At 47.6% G+C, this 14472-nt stretch overlaps 1 protein-coding gene across 1 annotated transcript in view; it reads right to left on the bottom strand.

Moving 5' to 3' along the window:
• slc2a1.S (solute carrier family 2 (facilitated glucose transporter), member 1 S homeolog) overlaps positions 1–12598 on the bottom strand; it is a 51072-nt gene extending 38474 nt beyond the window's left edge. The window contains exon 1 of the mRNA XM_018228280.2: positions 12186–12598. Coding sequence (XP_018083769.1) covers positions 12186–12542 — 357 coding nt within the window. The 5' untranslated portion in view covers positions 12543–12598. The remainder of the gene's footprint in view (positions 1–12185) is intronic.
• Between the last annotated feature and the right edge of the window lie 1874 nt (positions 12599–14472).

Raw genomic sequence — 14472 nt, 5'->3', positions numbered from 1 at the left:
CCTGCTCACACGGATGAACTGGAAGCAGAGCACATGCCAGCTGCAGACTGCATTGATATCTAAGCAGCCATGCAATGTACCTGTCAGCTAATGAGCCATGTAGCAGATTATTACAGGGGGCGACCCTACAGCTCACACTCACAGCAGAGTTATTGTGCAACACAGACTCACACTCACAGACACTAGTGTTGCACAATCAGAGGGTGACGTAATCCCTGACTCTCCTGTGACTCTTGGCTCAGTCTGGGATCCGGGGGGTTAATTCCAACTGTGACCCCCGTCCTGCCATAGACTGACCCAGAGCCACCGACCCTCCTCCTCTCAACTGTCACCTGCCCCTCCCCCACTCCTAATAGATAATTGCCCCCGGGTATTATAGAGGTGTGATCGGTGTAATTACCCCAGTGATGAGAACTTTGTGTAATTCTGGAATGTCCATGTGCAGCTTGTGGGCTGATGCCCAGTCCCGTATGTAACAAAGTTGCCCCCCAGTCCCGTATGTAACAAAGTTGCCCCCGGGTGTGAATATAATGGCACAGGCTGACACCCCAGGGTGGGGCAGGATTTTACCCCGTCAGTGAGTATTTTCTGGGAAGGCTGGAAGATCCCAGATTTGTTCTGTCCTGTAACCTGCGCCTGCGAGTACATTGCCTTATATGGGCATGAGTGGCCCCATCACTGCTCCCCCCCAAATCTCTCCATAAACTTCCCCTCTTCCTCTTAACCCCGCCCCCGTCTCATTAAAGGCCAAGTACAACTGCCCTAATACACTGGGCTCCTTCCAAGGAAAGTGAATCTCTCCCGCTGTCATGGAAACTGCCTCAGGGGGGGTAACTCAGTGATTCTTCCCCAGTTGGGCCCAGCACCCCGACTTCAACCCTGATCCCAATTAAATACATAGGGGATATTTGCATATGCAAATGAGGTGATTAGCAGTGCCTGTGCAATTGCAGAGACGGAAACAGAATATTCCTGCTGTACAGGAACTCAGGATATTTCCATTATCTTTCAGCTAGAGATTAGTAAAGCCTAAAAAACAACAGCTGAAGCTGCTGAATTTCATATACTGTACTTACTGTACTGTACTTACTGTACTTAATGTACTTCCTGTACTTAATGTACTTCCTGTACTGTACTTACTGTACTTAATGTACTTCCTGTACTGTACTTCCTGTACTTAATGTACTTCCTGTACTTAATGTACTTCCTGTACTGTACTTACTGTACTTAATGTACTTCCTGTACTTAATGTACTTACTGTACTGTACTTACTGTACTGTACTTACTGTACTTAATGTACTTCCTGTACTGTACTTACTGTACTTAATGTACTTCCTGTACTTAATGTACTTCCTGTACTTAATGTACTTCCTGTACTGTACTTACTGTACTTAATGTACTTACTGTACTTAATGTACTTCCTGTACTGTACTTCCTGTACTTAATGTACTTCCTGTACTTAATGTACTTCCTGTACTTAATGTACTTCCTGTACTGTACTTACTGTACTTAATGTACTTCCTGTACTTAATGTACTTACTGTACTGTACTTACTGTACTTAATGTACTTCCTGTACTGTACTTACTGTACTTAATGTACTTCCTGTACTTAATGTACTTCCTGTACTGTACTTCCTGTACTGTACTTACTGTACTTAATGTACTTCCTGTACTTAATGTACTTCCTGTACTTAATGTACTTCCTGTACTGTACTTACTGTACTTAATGTACTTCCTGTACTTCCTGTACTTAATGTACTTACTGTACTTACTGTACCAGCCCAGAGCTACAGCAGGAATGATACTGTATATTGGGGGAAGTGACTGTGGGGCATTTAGAGGGGCATTTGTGGGACCCTGGGCTGGTACATGGGGGAGTCATTTAGGGTGTAAGGGAACACTATGCTGCTCCCCCGGGGGTTGCTAAAGGCAACATCACCTGCTCAGCAATAGGCACCTGCCAAAATGTAACGGAAAGTAAAGTCATGTTGCGCTATCCAAGCCACGCCCACCAGCACCGCCCCCCAAGTCTGAGCAGTCCCCCAAAGAGCAGTCCAGCAGCTGCAATAATATTTATATATATATATACCAACATCAAACCCACTCAGTGCCAGCGAGTGGACACTCCCATTCTAGCGGCACAATAGGAAACCAGGAGCAGCGCCTACAGAACCTTATCAATCTCTGCACAGGGTGTAGTCTCCCCAGTATCAGTGCCCCCCTGTGAGTGCCCAGTGACATATACTTGGACATGGAGCGGACTACTCACTTCTACCCACTTCTACTCCCTGCTAATCCCTTCTACTCACTTCTACCCCCTGCTACTCACTTCTACCCCCTGCTACTCACTTCTACCCCCTGCTACTCACTTCTACTCCCTTCTACCCCCTGCTACCCCTTGCTACTCACTTCTACCCCCTGCTACTCAGTTCTACTCACTTCTACCCCCTGCTACTCACTTCTACTCACTTCTACCCCCTGCTACTCACTTCTACTCCCTTCTACCCCCTGCTACCCCTCGCTACTCACTTCTACCCCCTGCTACCCCTCGCTACTCACTTCTACCCCCTGCTACTCACTTCTACCCCCTGCTACCCCTCGCTACTCACTTCTACCCCCTGCTACCCCTTGCTACTCACTTCTACCCCCTGCTACTCACTTCTACCCCCTGCTACTCACTTCTACCCCCTGCTACTCACTTCTACCCCCTGCTACTCACTTCTACCCCCTGCTACTCACTTCTACCCCCTGCTACTCCCTGCTCCTTCCTGTTCCGTGAGACTAATGAGTACATTGCACAAGTGTTTGTATGGGACTGACACCAGCAGGAAGCCTTCTCTTAATTGGCTCTAACGAGCTTCCCTGAGCTTCTAATTACTGCAACATTAGGGAGGAGCTGCCATACAGACACTCATGCACCTTCTGTGGGGTCCCTCCAGCTGTACAACTCCCAGCAACCCGTCTCATGTCTTACAAACCAGCCAGAGGGTGCCCCTTGGGAATTGTGGGTGCCGCATTGAAGCAGCACTGGGGCCACAGTTGTCAGCAGTCCATAGCTGGAGGGCCCCACTTACAGGAAATCAAATATTTGTTTATATCACTAAAGGAGGAACTGGAAATCATCTTGTCTTCCTTATGTGTGGTTGCTATACTGGGTCCCTAGCAACGCAGAGCTCCCCTGTAAGTGCTGCAACAACAACAAAGAGCTGTTTGGCTCGGGCGTGACTGGGAGTTGTTTGGGAGTTATTAGCGAGTCAGGATGACACTGCGGATTCGCCACTAATTCTGCTCTTTATTTTTAGTAAGTCCCTCCCATCAGCCTCGATCTCTGTACTGTATGTTCTGCATTACAATTCCCTGGCCTCTCAAGCATACAACTCCCAGCATCCTCTGCACCACAGCCCCATTAGCCCTGTCAGTCAGATGCTGGACAATATACGGGCGGAGAATTCCCTAGGGGTCAGTTGTGGAGCAAATTTACCTTCATAAAGGTCACAGCCAAGGGAGGTGTGTTGACACCTGGAAGGAACGAGCCAATCACAAGCTCTGTTTATTCACATAGAGATGACAAAATGCACCATCCCCTCCCCCACCTGTCTATAGTCTCAGCACAATGGCGCCTCCTACTGACACTTAGGGGAAATGATCCCCAATCACTAAATTCCCTTACTTACCCCTCCCCCAGGGCGCATCCTCATTTAACCCTTACAGACACCTGCTCTAGGACATTAACCCCTTACACACATCTCATCTGGGGGCATTAACCGTTACAGACACCTGCTTTGCGGCATTAACCCCTTACACACCTCTTCTTGGGATATCAACCTTTACACACATCTCATCTGGGGGATTAACCCTTACAGACACCTGCTCTGGGGCATTAACCCTTACACACATCTCATCTGGGGGCATTAACCCTTACAGACACCTGCTCTGGGACATTAACCCCTTACACACATCTCATCTGGGGGCATTAACCATTACAGACACCTGCTCTGGGGCATTAACCCCTTACACACATCTCATCTGGGGGCATTAACCCTTACAGATACCTGATCTGGGGCATAAACCCCTTACACACATCTCATCTGGGGATTAACCCTTACAGACACCTGCTCTGGGGCATTAACCCCTTACACACATCTCATCTGGGGATTAACCCTTACAGACACCTGCTCTGGGGCATTAACCCCTTACACACATCTCATCTGGGGATTAACCCTTACAGACACCTGCTCTGGGGCATTAACCCCTTACACACATCTCATCTGGGGATTAACCCTTACAGACACCTGCTCTGGGGCATTAACCCCTTACACACATCTCATCTGGGGATTAACCCTTACAGACACCTGCTCTGGGGCATTAACCCCTTACACACATCTCATCTGGGGATTAACCCTTACAGACACCTGCTCTGGGGCATTAACCCCTTACACACATCTCATCTGGGGATTAACCCTTACAGACACCTGATCTGGGGCATAAACCCCTTACACACATCTCATCTGGGGATTAACCCTTACAGACACCTGCTCTGGGGCATTAACCCGTTAAACACACATCTCATCTGGGGATTAACCCTTACAGACACCTGCTCTGGGGCATTAACCCCTTACACACATCTCATCTGGGGATTAACCCTTACAGACACCTGCTCTGGGGCATTAACCCCTTACACACATCTCATCTGGGGGCATTAACCCTTACAGACACCTGCTCTGGGGCATTAACCCTTACACACTTCTCATCTGGGGGCATTAACCCTTACAGACACCTGCTCTGGGGCATTAACCCCTTACACACCTCTTCTTGGGATATCAACCTTTACACACATCTCATCTGGGGGATTTACCCTTAAACACATCTCATCTGGGGGCATTAACCCTTACAGACCCCTGCTCTGGGGCATTAACCCCTTACACACCTCTTCTTGGGATATCAACCCTTACACACATCTCATCTGGTGGCATTAACCCTTACAGACACCTGGTATGGTGGTATTAACACCTTACACACCTCCTCTACAGGCCAGAAGCTGATAGCTACAATGGGGGGTACAGTGAGAATTAGGGTTCAATTCTCACTTATGGGGAATTCAATTCTGTAGCTGCGTATGATTGGCCGTTACAAATAATTGGTCCTTAATAAATGTTCAGAGCAGAGGGCAAAGCTGAAACAACCCCCTGGCACAGCTGTGCCAACCGCAGGGTAATAAGTGTCACCCAGACTGATTCGACCCATCAGCTTCCCCTGCTCACAGAAGCGCAGCCGCCAGCATGTGACACGGGGTTAATGAGCTCCAGGTCACTTTATTGGGGATGAAATATTCGTCTCGCCCCAGGGAACAGCCAATCTTTCTGCCTCCTTTGCAGGGAACTATATTGGGGATAAAGGGGAAGTAAAACTAGCAATGCGCTGGAATTGATATTATCTTTGTATTTATAATAATAGGAAATACATTTCTTATAATAAAATACTGAGACGTTTAGAACAATCTGAATCTTCCACAGTCTGTTAACACATTGCCCCTCCCCCCCACACTCACTCACACTCGCACTCACATTGGATTTCACTGAATATTTTAGCCACTGATTATTCTGGGGGAAATCTCATGTGTTACACTGACATCTACTGGTCACTATAGATAAGTGCACCCTGAGAGGGAATTGTGGGTAACGGCAATGATCTTGGTACCCCAGGCCTGAGTGAGAGGTGCTGATGCAGCTTGTGACTGATATGGGGCACGTTAAGGCAATTTGCAGTTGGTCATGGCTTCATTTCAATCAGCTGCTCTCAGTTTGGTTGCTAAGCTCAGCAACCCTAGCAACATGAGCACTGGAGTGGAGATTACTATATAAGGGGGCAGATCCATCACTATATAGAGGGGCAGATCCATCACTATATAAAGGGTCAGATCCATCACTATATAGAGGGGCAGATCCATCACTATATAAAGGGTCAGATCCATCACTATATAGAGGGGCAGATCCATCACTATATAGAGGGGCAGATCCATCACTATATAAAGGGTCAGATCCATCACTATATAGAAGGGCAGATCCATCACTATATAGAGGGGCAGATCCATCACTATATAGAGGGTCAGATCCATCACTATATAGAGGGGCAGATATATCACTATATAGAGGGGCAGATATATCACTATATAGAGGGGCAGATCCATCACTATATAGAGGGGCAGATCCATCACTATATAGAGGGGCAGATCCATCACTATATAGAGGGGCAGATCCATCACTATATAAAGGGTCAGATCCATCACTATATAGAGGGGCAGATCCATCACTATATAAAGGGTCAGATCCATCACTATATAGAGGGGCAGATCCATCACTATATAGAGGGGCAGATCCATCACTATATAAAGGGTCAGATCCATCACTATATAGAAGGGCAGATCCATCACTATATAGAGGGGCAGATCCATCACTATATAGAAGGGCAGATCCATCACTATATAGAGGGGCAGATCCATCACTATATAGAGGGTCAGATCCATCACTATATAGAGGGGCAGATATATCACTATATAGAGGGGCAGATATATCACTATATAGAGGGGCAGATATATCACTATATAGAGGGGCAGATCCATCACTATTTCCCCAGGGCTGGGGGGGGGGGGCGTGAGGCTGACTTGCACAGTGATGAGTCACAGGGCTCTCTGTCAGCCAATCAGGTTAAAGGTTGTAGACTATGAGTAGGAGACAATTTTCCAGTCGTGTCACCGTAACCATAGCAACAGGCCCAGCAATATCAGCGGCACAAGACAGAAAATCCTTATTTAACTCTTTGTAGCCTTGTGCCCGGCTCTCATTAGGGCATTGGTGGTGCCCCTGTAGCTGGTGCCTGTGTATAAGACTCCTACCCACAATGCAGCATTCCCCCCCCCAGTGACTCAGTCCCAGGGAATCTCAGAGGAGGATTTAGTGAGATCAGCGACATTCACATTAAACAACAGAACTAAATCCACTCACTGATCTGAACCATCAGTCACATTGGTACAATATTCACTGTCTCCTCTGTCTGTCTGTGACCCTTCATCTGCCCTTGTACCCCCCCCCCACTCACTCCTGCACCGGCACAGCCTGCGTTACCAATAGCAACAACACTATAGTGCCCTCCCCCCCCCCCGGCTGCACGGGGCAAAATGGAGCAACACGGTGAATTCTACCAGTTCTTGCCCTTTCTTCACTGTCACTGCACTGGGCTATAGGAATAGTGAGCTGTGAGTAGGTGGGGCTATAGGAATAGTGAGCTGTGAGTAGGTGGAGCTATAGGAATAGTGAGCTACGAGTAGGTGGGGCTATAAGAATAGTGAGCTGTGAGTAGGTGGAGCTATAGGAATAGTAAGCTGTGAGTAGGTGGAGCTATAGGAATAGTGAGCTATGAGTAGGTGGGGCTATAGGAATAGTGAGCTGTGAGTAGGTGGAGCTATAGGAATAGTAAGCTGTGAGTAGGTGGAGCTATAGAAATAGTGAGCTGGGAGTAGGTGGAGCTATAGGAATAGTGAGCTGTGAGTAAGTGTGGCTATAGGAATAGTGAGCTGGGAGTAGGTGGAGCTAAAGGAATAGTAAGCTGGGAGTAGGTGGGCTATAGGAATAGTGAGCTGGGAGTAGGTGGAGCTATAAGAACAGTGAGCTGTGAGTAGGTGGGGCTATAGGAATAGTGAGCTGTGAGTAGGTGGAGCTATAGGAATAGTGAGCTATGAATAGGTGGGGCTATAGGACTAGTGAGCTGTGAGTAGGTGGAGCTATAGGAATAGTAAGCTGTAAGTAGGTGGAGCTATAGGAATAGTGAGCTGTGAGTAGGTGGAGCTATAGGAATAGTGAGCTGTGAGTAAGTGTGGCCATAGGAATAGTGAGCTGGGAGTAGGTGGAGCTATAGGAATAGTAAGCTGTGAGTAGGTGGGGCTATAGGAATAGTGAGCTGGGAGTAGGTGGAGCTATAGGAACAGTGAGCTGTGAGTAGGTGGGGCTATAGGAATAGTGAGCTGTGAGTAGGTGGAGCTATAGGAATAGTGAGCTATGAATAGGTGGGGCTATAGGAATAGTGAGCTGTGAGTAGGTGGAGCTATAGGAATAGTAAGCTGTGAGTAGGTGGAGCTATAGGAATAGTGAGCTGTGAGTAGGTGGAGCTATAGGAATAGTGAGCTGTGAGTAAGTGTGGCTATAGGAATAGTGAGCTGGGAGTAGGTGGAGCTATAGGAATAGTGAGCTGTGAGTAGGTGGGGCTATAGGAATAGTGAGCTGGGAGTAGGTGGAGCTATAGGAACAGTGAGCTGTGAGTAGGTGGGGCTATAGGAATAGTGAGCTGTGAGTAGGTGGAGCTATAGGAATAGTGAGCTATGAATAGGTGGGGCTATAGGAATAGTGAGCTGTGAGTAGGTGGAGCTATAGGAATAGTGAGCTGTGAGTAGGTGGAGCTATAGGAATAGTGAGCTGTGAGTAGGTGGAGCTATAGGAATAGTAAGCTGTGAGTAGGTGGAGCTATAGGAATAGTGAGCTGTGAGTAGGTGGAGCTATAGGAATAGTGAGCTGTGAGTAGGTGGGGCTATAGGAATAGTGAGCTGTGAGTAGGTGCAGCTATAGGAATAGTAAGCTGTGAGTAGGTGGAGCTATAGGAATAGTGAGCTGGGAGTAGGTGCAGCTATAGGAATAGTGAGCTGTGAGTAGGTGTGGCTATAGGAATAGTGAGCTGGGAGTAGGTGGAGCTATAAGAATAGTGAGCTGTGAGTAGGTGGAGCTATAGGAATAGTGAGCTGTGAGTAGGTGGAGCTATAGGAATAGTGAGCTGTGAGTAGGTGGAGCTATAGGAATAGTAAGCTGTGAGTAGTTGGGGCTATAGGAATAGTGAGCTGTGAGTAGGTGGAACTATAAGAATAGTGAGCTGTGAGTAGGTGGAGCTATAGGAATAGTGAGCTGTGAGTAGGTGGAGCTATAGGAATAGTGAGCTGGGAGTAGGTGGAGCTATAGGAATAGTAAGCTGTGAGTAGTTGGGGCTATAGGAATAGTGAGCTGTGAGTAGGTGGGGCTATAGGAATAGTGAGCTGTGAGTAGGTGGGGCTATAGGAATCCTGAGCTGTGAGTAGGTGGAGCTATAGGAATAGTGAGCTATGAATAGGTGTGGCTATAGGAATAGTGAGCTGGGAGTAGGTGGAGCTATAAGAATAGTGAGCTGTGAGTAGGTGGAGCTATAGGAATAGTGAGCTGGGAGTAGGTGGAGCTATAGGAATAGTAAGCTGTGAGTAGTTGGGGCTATAGGAATAGTGAGCTGTGAGTAGGTGGGGCTATAGGAATAGTGAGCTGTGAGTAGGTGGGGCTATAGGAATAGTGAGCTGTGAGTAGGTGGAGCTATAGGAATAGTAAGCTGTGAGTAGGTGGAGCTATAGGAATAGTGAGCTGTGAGTAGGTGGAGCTATAGGAATAGTGAGCTGTGAGTAGGTGTGGCTATAGGAATAGTGAGCTGGGAGTAGGTGGAGCTATAAGAATAGTGAGCTGTGAGTAGGTGGAGCTATAGGAATAGTGAGCTGTGAGTAGGTGGAGCTATAGGAATAGTGAGCTGGGAGTAGGTGGAGCTATAGGAATAGTAAGCTGTGAGTAGTTGGGGCTATAGGAATAGTGAGCTGTGAGTAGGTGGGGCTATAGGAATAGTGAGCTGTGAGTAGGTGGGGCTATAGGAATCCTGAGCTGTGAGTAGGTGGAGCTATAGGAATAGTGAGCTGTGAGTAGGTGGAGCTATAGGAATAGTGAGCTATGAGTAGGTGGGGCTATAGGAATAGTGAGCTGTGAGTAGGTGGAGCTATAGGAATAGTAAGCTGTGAGTAGGTGGAGCTATAGGAATAGTGAGCTGTGAGTAGGTGGAGCTATAGGAATAGTGAGCTGTGAGTAGGTGGGGCTATAGGAATAGTGAGCTGTGAGTAGGTGAAGCTATAGGAATAGTGAGCTGTGAGTAGGTGGAGCTATAGGAATAGTGAGCTGTGAGTAGGTGGAGCTATAGGAATAGTGAGCTGTGAGTAGGTGGAGCTATAGGAATAGTGAGCTGTGAGTAGGTGAGGCTATAGGAATAGTGAGCTGTGAGTAGGTGGAGCTATAGGAATAGTGAGCGGTGAGTAGGTGGGGCTATAGGAATAGTGAGCTGTGAGTAGGTGGAGCTATAGGAATAGTGAGCTGTGAGTAGGTGGAGCTATTGGAATAGTGAGCTGTGAGTAGGTGGAGCTATAGGAATAGTGAGGTGCGCGTAGATGGGGCTATAGGAATAGTGAGCTGCGAGTAGGTGGAGCTATAGGAATAGTGAGCTGCGAGTAGGTGGAGCTATAGGAATAGTGAGCTACGAGTAGGTGGGGCTATAGGAATAGTGAGCTGTGAGTGGGTGGAGCTATAGGAACAGTGAGCTGCGAGTAGGTGGAGCTATAGGAATAGTGAGCTGTGAGTGGGTGGAGCTATAGAAACAGTGAGCTGCGAGTAGGTGGAGCTATAGGAACAGTGAGCTGTGAGTAGGTGGAGCTATAGGAACAGTGAGCTGTGAGTGGGTGGAGCTATAGGAACAGTGAGCTGCGAGTAGGTGGAGCTATAGGAATAGTGAGCTGTGAGTGGGTGGAGCTATAGGAACAGTGAGCTGCGAGTAGGTGGAGCTATAAGAATAGTGAGCTGTGAGTAGGTGGGGCTATAGGAATAGTGAGCTGTGAGTAGGTGGGGCTATAGGAATAGTGAGCTGCGAGTAGATGAACAGAACAAAAATATAAAGGAGGCAAAATAGGGTACAGTTTGAGTTTAGGGGGTGAATAAAGATATAATGGGGCAGAATTGGATACAGTTAAAATTGGATGAATAAAGATATAAGGGGCAGATTGGGGTACAGTTAATATTTAGGGGGTGAATAAAGATATAAGAGGGCAGACAGGGGTACAGTTGGTGTTTAGGGGGGCAAATAAAGATATAAAGGGCAGAATGGGGTACAACTGAAGTTTAGGGGTAAATAAAGATATAAGATATAAGGGGGCAGAATGGGTACAGTTGGAGTATAGGGGCGAATAAAGATATGAGAGGGCAGAATGGGGTACAATTAAAGTTTATGGGGTTATTAAAGATATAAGGGGGCAGAATGTGGTAGAGTTGGTGTTTAGGGGGTGAATAAAGATATAAGGGGCAGAATGGGGTACAGTTGGTGTTTAGGGGTGAATAAAGATATAAGGGAGCAGAATGGGGTACAACTGAAGTTTAGGGGGTGAATAAAGATATAAGGGGCAGAATGGGGTACAACTGAAGTTTAGGGGGTGAATAAAAATATAAGGGGGCAGAATGGGGTACAGTTGGAGTTTAGGGGGTGAATAAAGATATAAGGGGGCAGAATGGGGTACAGTTGGAGTTTAGGGGGTGAATAAAGATATAAGGGGGCAGACTGGGGTACAGTTGGAGTTTAGGGGGTGAATAAAGATATAAGGGGGCAGAATGGGGTACAGTTGGAGTTTAGGGGGTGAATAAATATATAAGGAGCAGAATGGGGTATAGTTGGAGTTTAGGGGGTGAATAAAGATATAAGGGGGCAGAATGGAGTACAGTTGGAGTTTAGAGGGTACAGTTGGAGTTTAGGGGGTGAATAAAGATATAAGGGGGCAGAATGGGGTACAGTTGGAGTTTAGGGGGTGAATAAAGATATAAGGGGGCAGAATGGGGTACAGTTGGAGTTTAGGGGGTGAATAAATATATAAGGAGCAGAATGGGGTACAGTTGGAGTTTAGGGGGTGAATAAAGATATAAGGGGGCAGAATGGGGTACAGTTGGAGTTTAGAGGGTACAGTTAACATGTAGGGGTGAATAAAGATATAAGGGGGCAGACTGGGGTACAGTTGGAGTTTAGGGGTGAATAAAGATATAAGGGGGCAGACTGGGGTACAGTTGGAGTTTAGGGGTGAATAAAGATATAAGGGGGCAGAATGGGGTACAGTTGGAGTTTAGGGGGTGAATACAGATATAAGGGAGCAGACTGGGGTACAGTTGGAGTTTAGAGGGTACAGTTAACATGTAGGGGTGAATAAAGATATAAGGGGGCAGACTGGGGTACAGATAGGGATGAAGATAAATATATGAAGAGCTGGGTCTGGGGTACAATCAATGCATCAGGGTTTAGGGGTTCAGTAGAAGTATGGGGGGGCCACTGACCTTTGTGCCCTCAGACCCCCCATGCATCAGGCTGGTGCTCTCGGTGGCGGTGGGTTTGGGGGGCGCTTCCTTCTGCTCAGACTCGGTTTTGGGGGGATCTGGGGCTGATGGGGGGCATTTGGGCTCCTGTTTTGCCCCTTGATGACTCCCCTCTGTCTGATCCACATTCTCCTCCCTGACTGGGTCCCTCGTGTCCTGGTTCCGACTCTCCGGTGGCGACTGATCCTTCTCCTTCTCCCCAGTTGGCTCCTCACTCCCCGGGTTCCGACTCTCCGGCAGCTGCTCAACCACATTCTCCTCCTTCTCTGAGTCCCTCGTCTCCGGCCTCTGATTCTCCTTCTCCCCGGCTGTGTCCATTGTCCTTCGGTACCGAATCCTCCCAATCCCTCCCGACCCGTCTGACTGTCACACTGAGCAACTGTCACCTTCCCCCGCTCTCTATCCGCCTCCCTCCCGGATCCCTCCCTCCCTCCTCTTCTCTCTGCCCCGCCCTCTCTTATGTACCTACCCCCACATACACCTACCCCCCATATATATATACACCTACCCCTCATACACATACCCCCTTATACACCTACTACCCATTTATATACCTACCCCCACATACACCTACCCCCCCATATATATATACCTACCCTTATACACATACCCCTTATATACCTACTACCCATTTATATACCTACCCCATATATACCTACCACCTTATACACCTACCCCCCCATATATATATATATACACCTACCCCTCATACACATACCCCTTATATACCCACCCCCTTATACCTACCCCCTTATACACATACTACCCATTAATATACCTACCCCCATATATACCTACCACCTTATACACCTACCCCATATATATATATATACACCTACCCCCTTATACACCTACCCCCATTTATACCTACCCCCCATATGAACCTACCCCCTTATATACCTACCCCCTGGAGCTACATACTCCTATACCTTGTGCATTACTATCCCCACCTTTACTCACTGTAAGTCCCTACATTACAAACTGGATCAGTCTTTATGTACAGCGCTGCTAAATATGTTGGCGCTATATAAATACATATTAATAATAAATAAATAAATAATAATAAATGTATCGCATGAGCAGCGTTGGGGAGGTCGGTACCAATTTGCCCAGTTAATGCCCCTCATGGTCCACTGGAGTCAGATCCTTGTTGTGTGGGACCCCCATGAGCCCCTCACTTCATTCACATCAGAGCTGGTTGGGGGGGGCAATTGTTCCCTCAAGCTGTAGGCGGAGTCTAAATGTCACATGTCCCCACCCCCAGAGCACAAACAGTTCTATTTCCTCCAATGCCCCCCCCCGTCTAATGACCCAACTTCGGTGCAATTGGTCTTTCCTGGGCCCCCCGTGTATTCAGTTGTATATTCGCCCACGGGGGCTTCAGTCTGTGCAGAAATAAATCACAATCTAAGTGCCATTTGCTGCCATTGATGTGAGTGGTGCAATGTGCTGCATCTGGCACCCCTGTACTTTGCTTGGAATGAAAACAGCAGAGTCAGAGCTTCTCCCTGTGCCCAGAAATGGTATCACCCTGACTCAGCCTCTCCCATGGGACTGAGCCACCTGCCCCCATGATAAAGGGGAAGTCAGCCTGATTGGTAAGTACAACAGGAAGGCTCAGTACTACTATACACAGCCGGGTCACAAGTCCACTTCCAGTTTTGGCCCAGTCAGCATGGAGTCAATATCGGGGAGCAGTGTTACACTGGGGTCCATTGGAAGACAAGAGTCAAGGGCCCAATACCAAGTGGCAGTTGCAGCTGCTGATGTTATTGGGTCAGAGCCAGAACTTGGGATCAACTGGATTTCACTGTAAACTCAGGACACCCATTGGGGCCAACACTGAGTGCCCATTGGATCCAGTTTGTGGTTCTGCCCCACAAGGGTCTGTGGCTGGTTGGGTGTGGCCTAATGGTCTTTGCCCAGAAGTAGAGTAGGATCAGCCAATCACAGCTCAATGTAGAAATTATTAATATATTTATATATTCTGCAGTGACCACAGCTGCTGATTGGCTGAAAGTGCAAAGATCTGGGCATCGCAGGTAAGTGAGGTTTGGGGAGAATCTCCATGAAACTGACATTTTCCCCTTTAATGTAGAGTATTAATGTATTTAGTCATTGCTGGGGGGGGACAGAATGGAGCAGAACCTTTAACCAATCACAGAGGAGAAGCTGCAGGAATATAAAGTCTATGCGCTGCATGGGGAATGATTCAGTCACTGTGATGTGCTGCAGCCTGCACTGCTGT

Source organism: Xenopus laevis, chromosome 7S (assembly GCF_017654675.1).
Source record: "Xenopus laevis strain J_2021 chromosome 7S, Xenopus_laevis_v10.1, whole genome shotgun sequence".
NCBI classification, from domain to species: domain Eukaryota; kingdom Metazoa; phylum Chordata; class Amphibia; order Anura; family Pipidae; genus Xenopus; species Xenopus laevis.
This window is presented reverse-complemented; position numbering and strand designations above follow the sequence as displayed.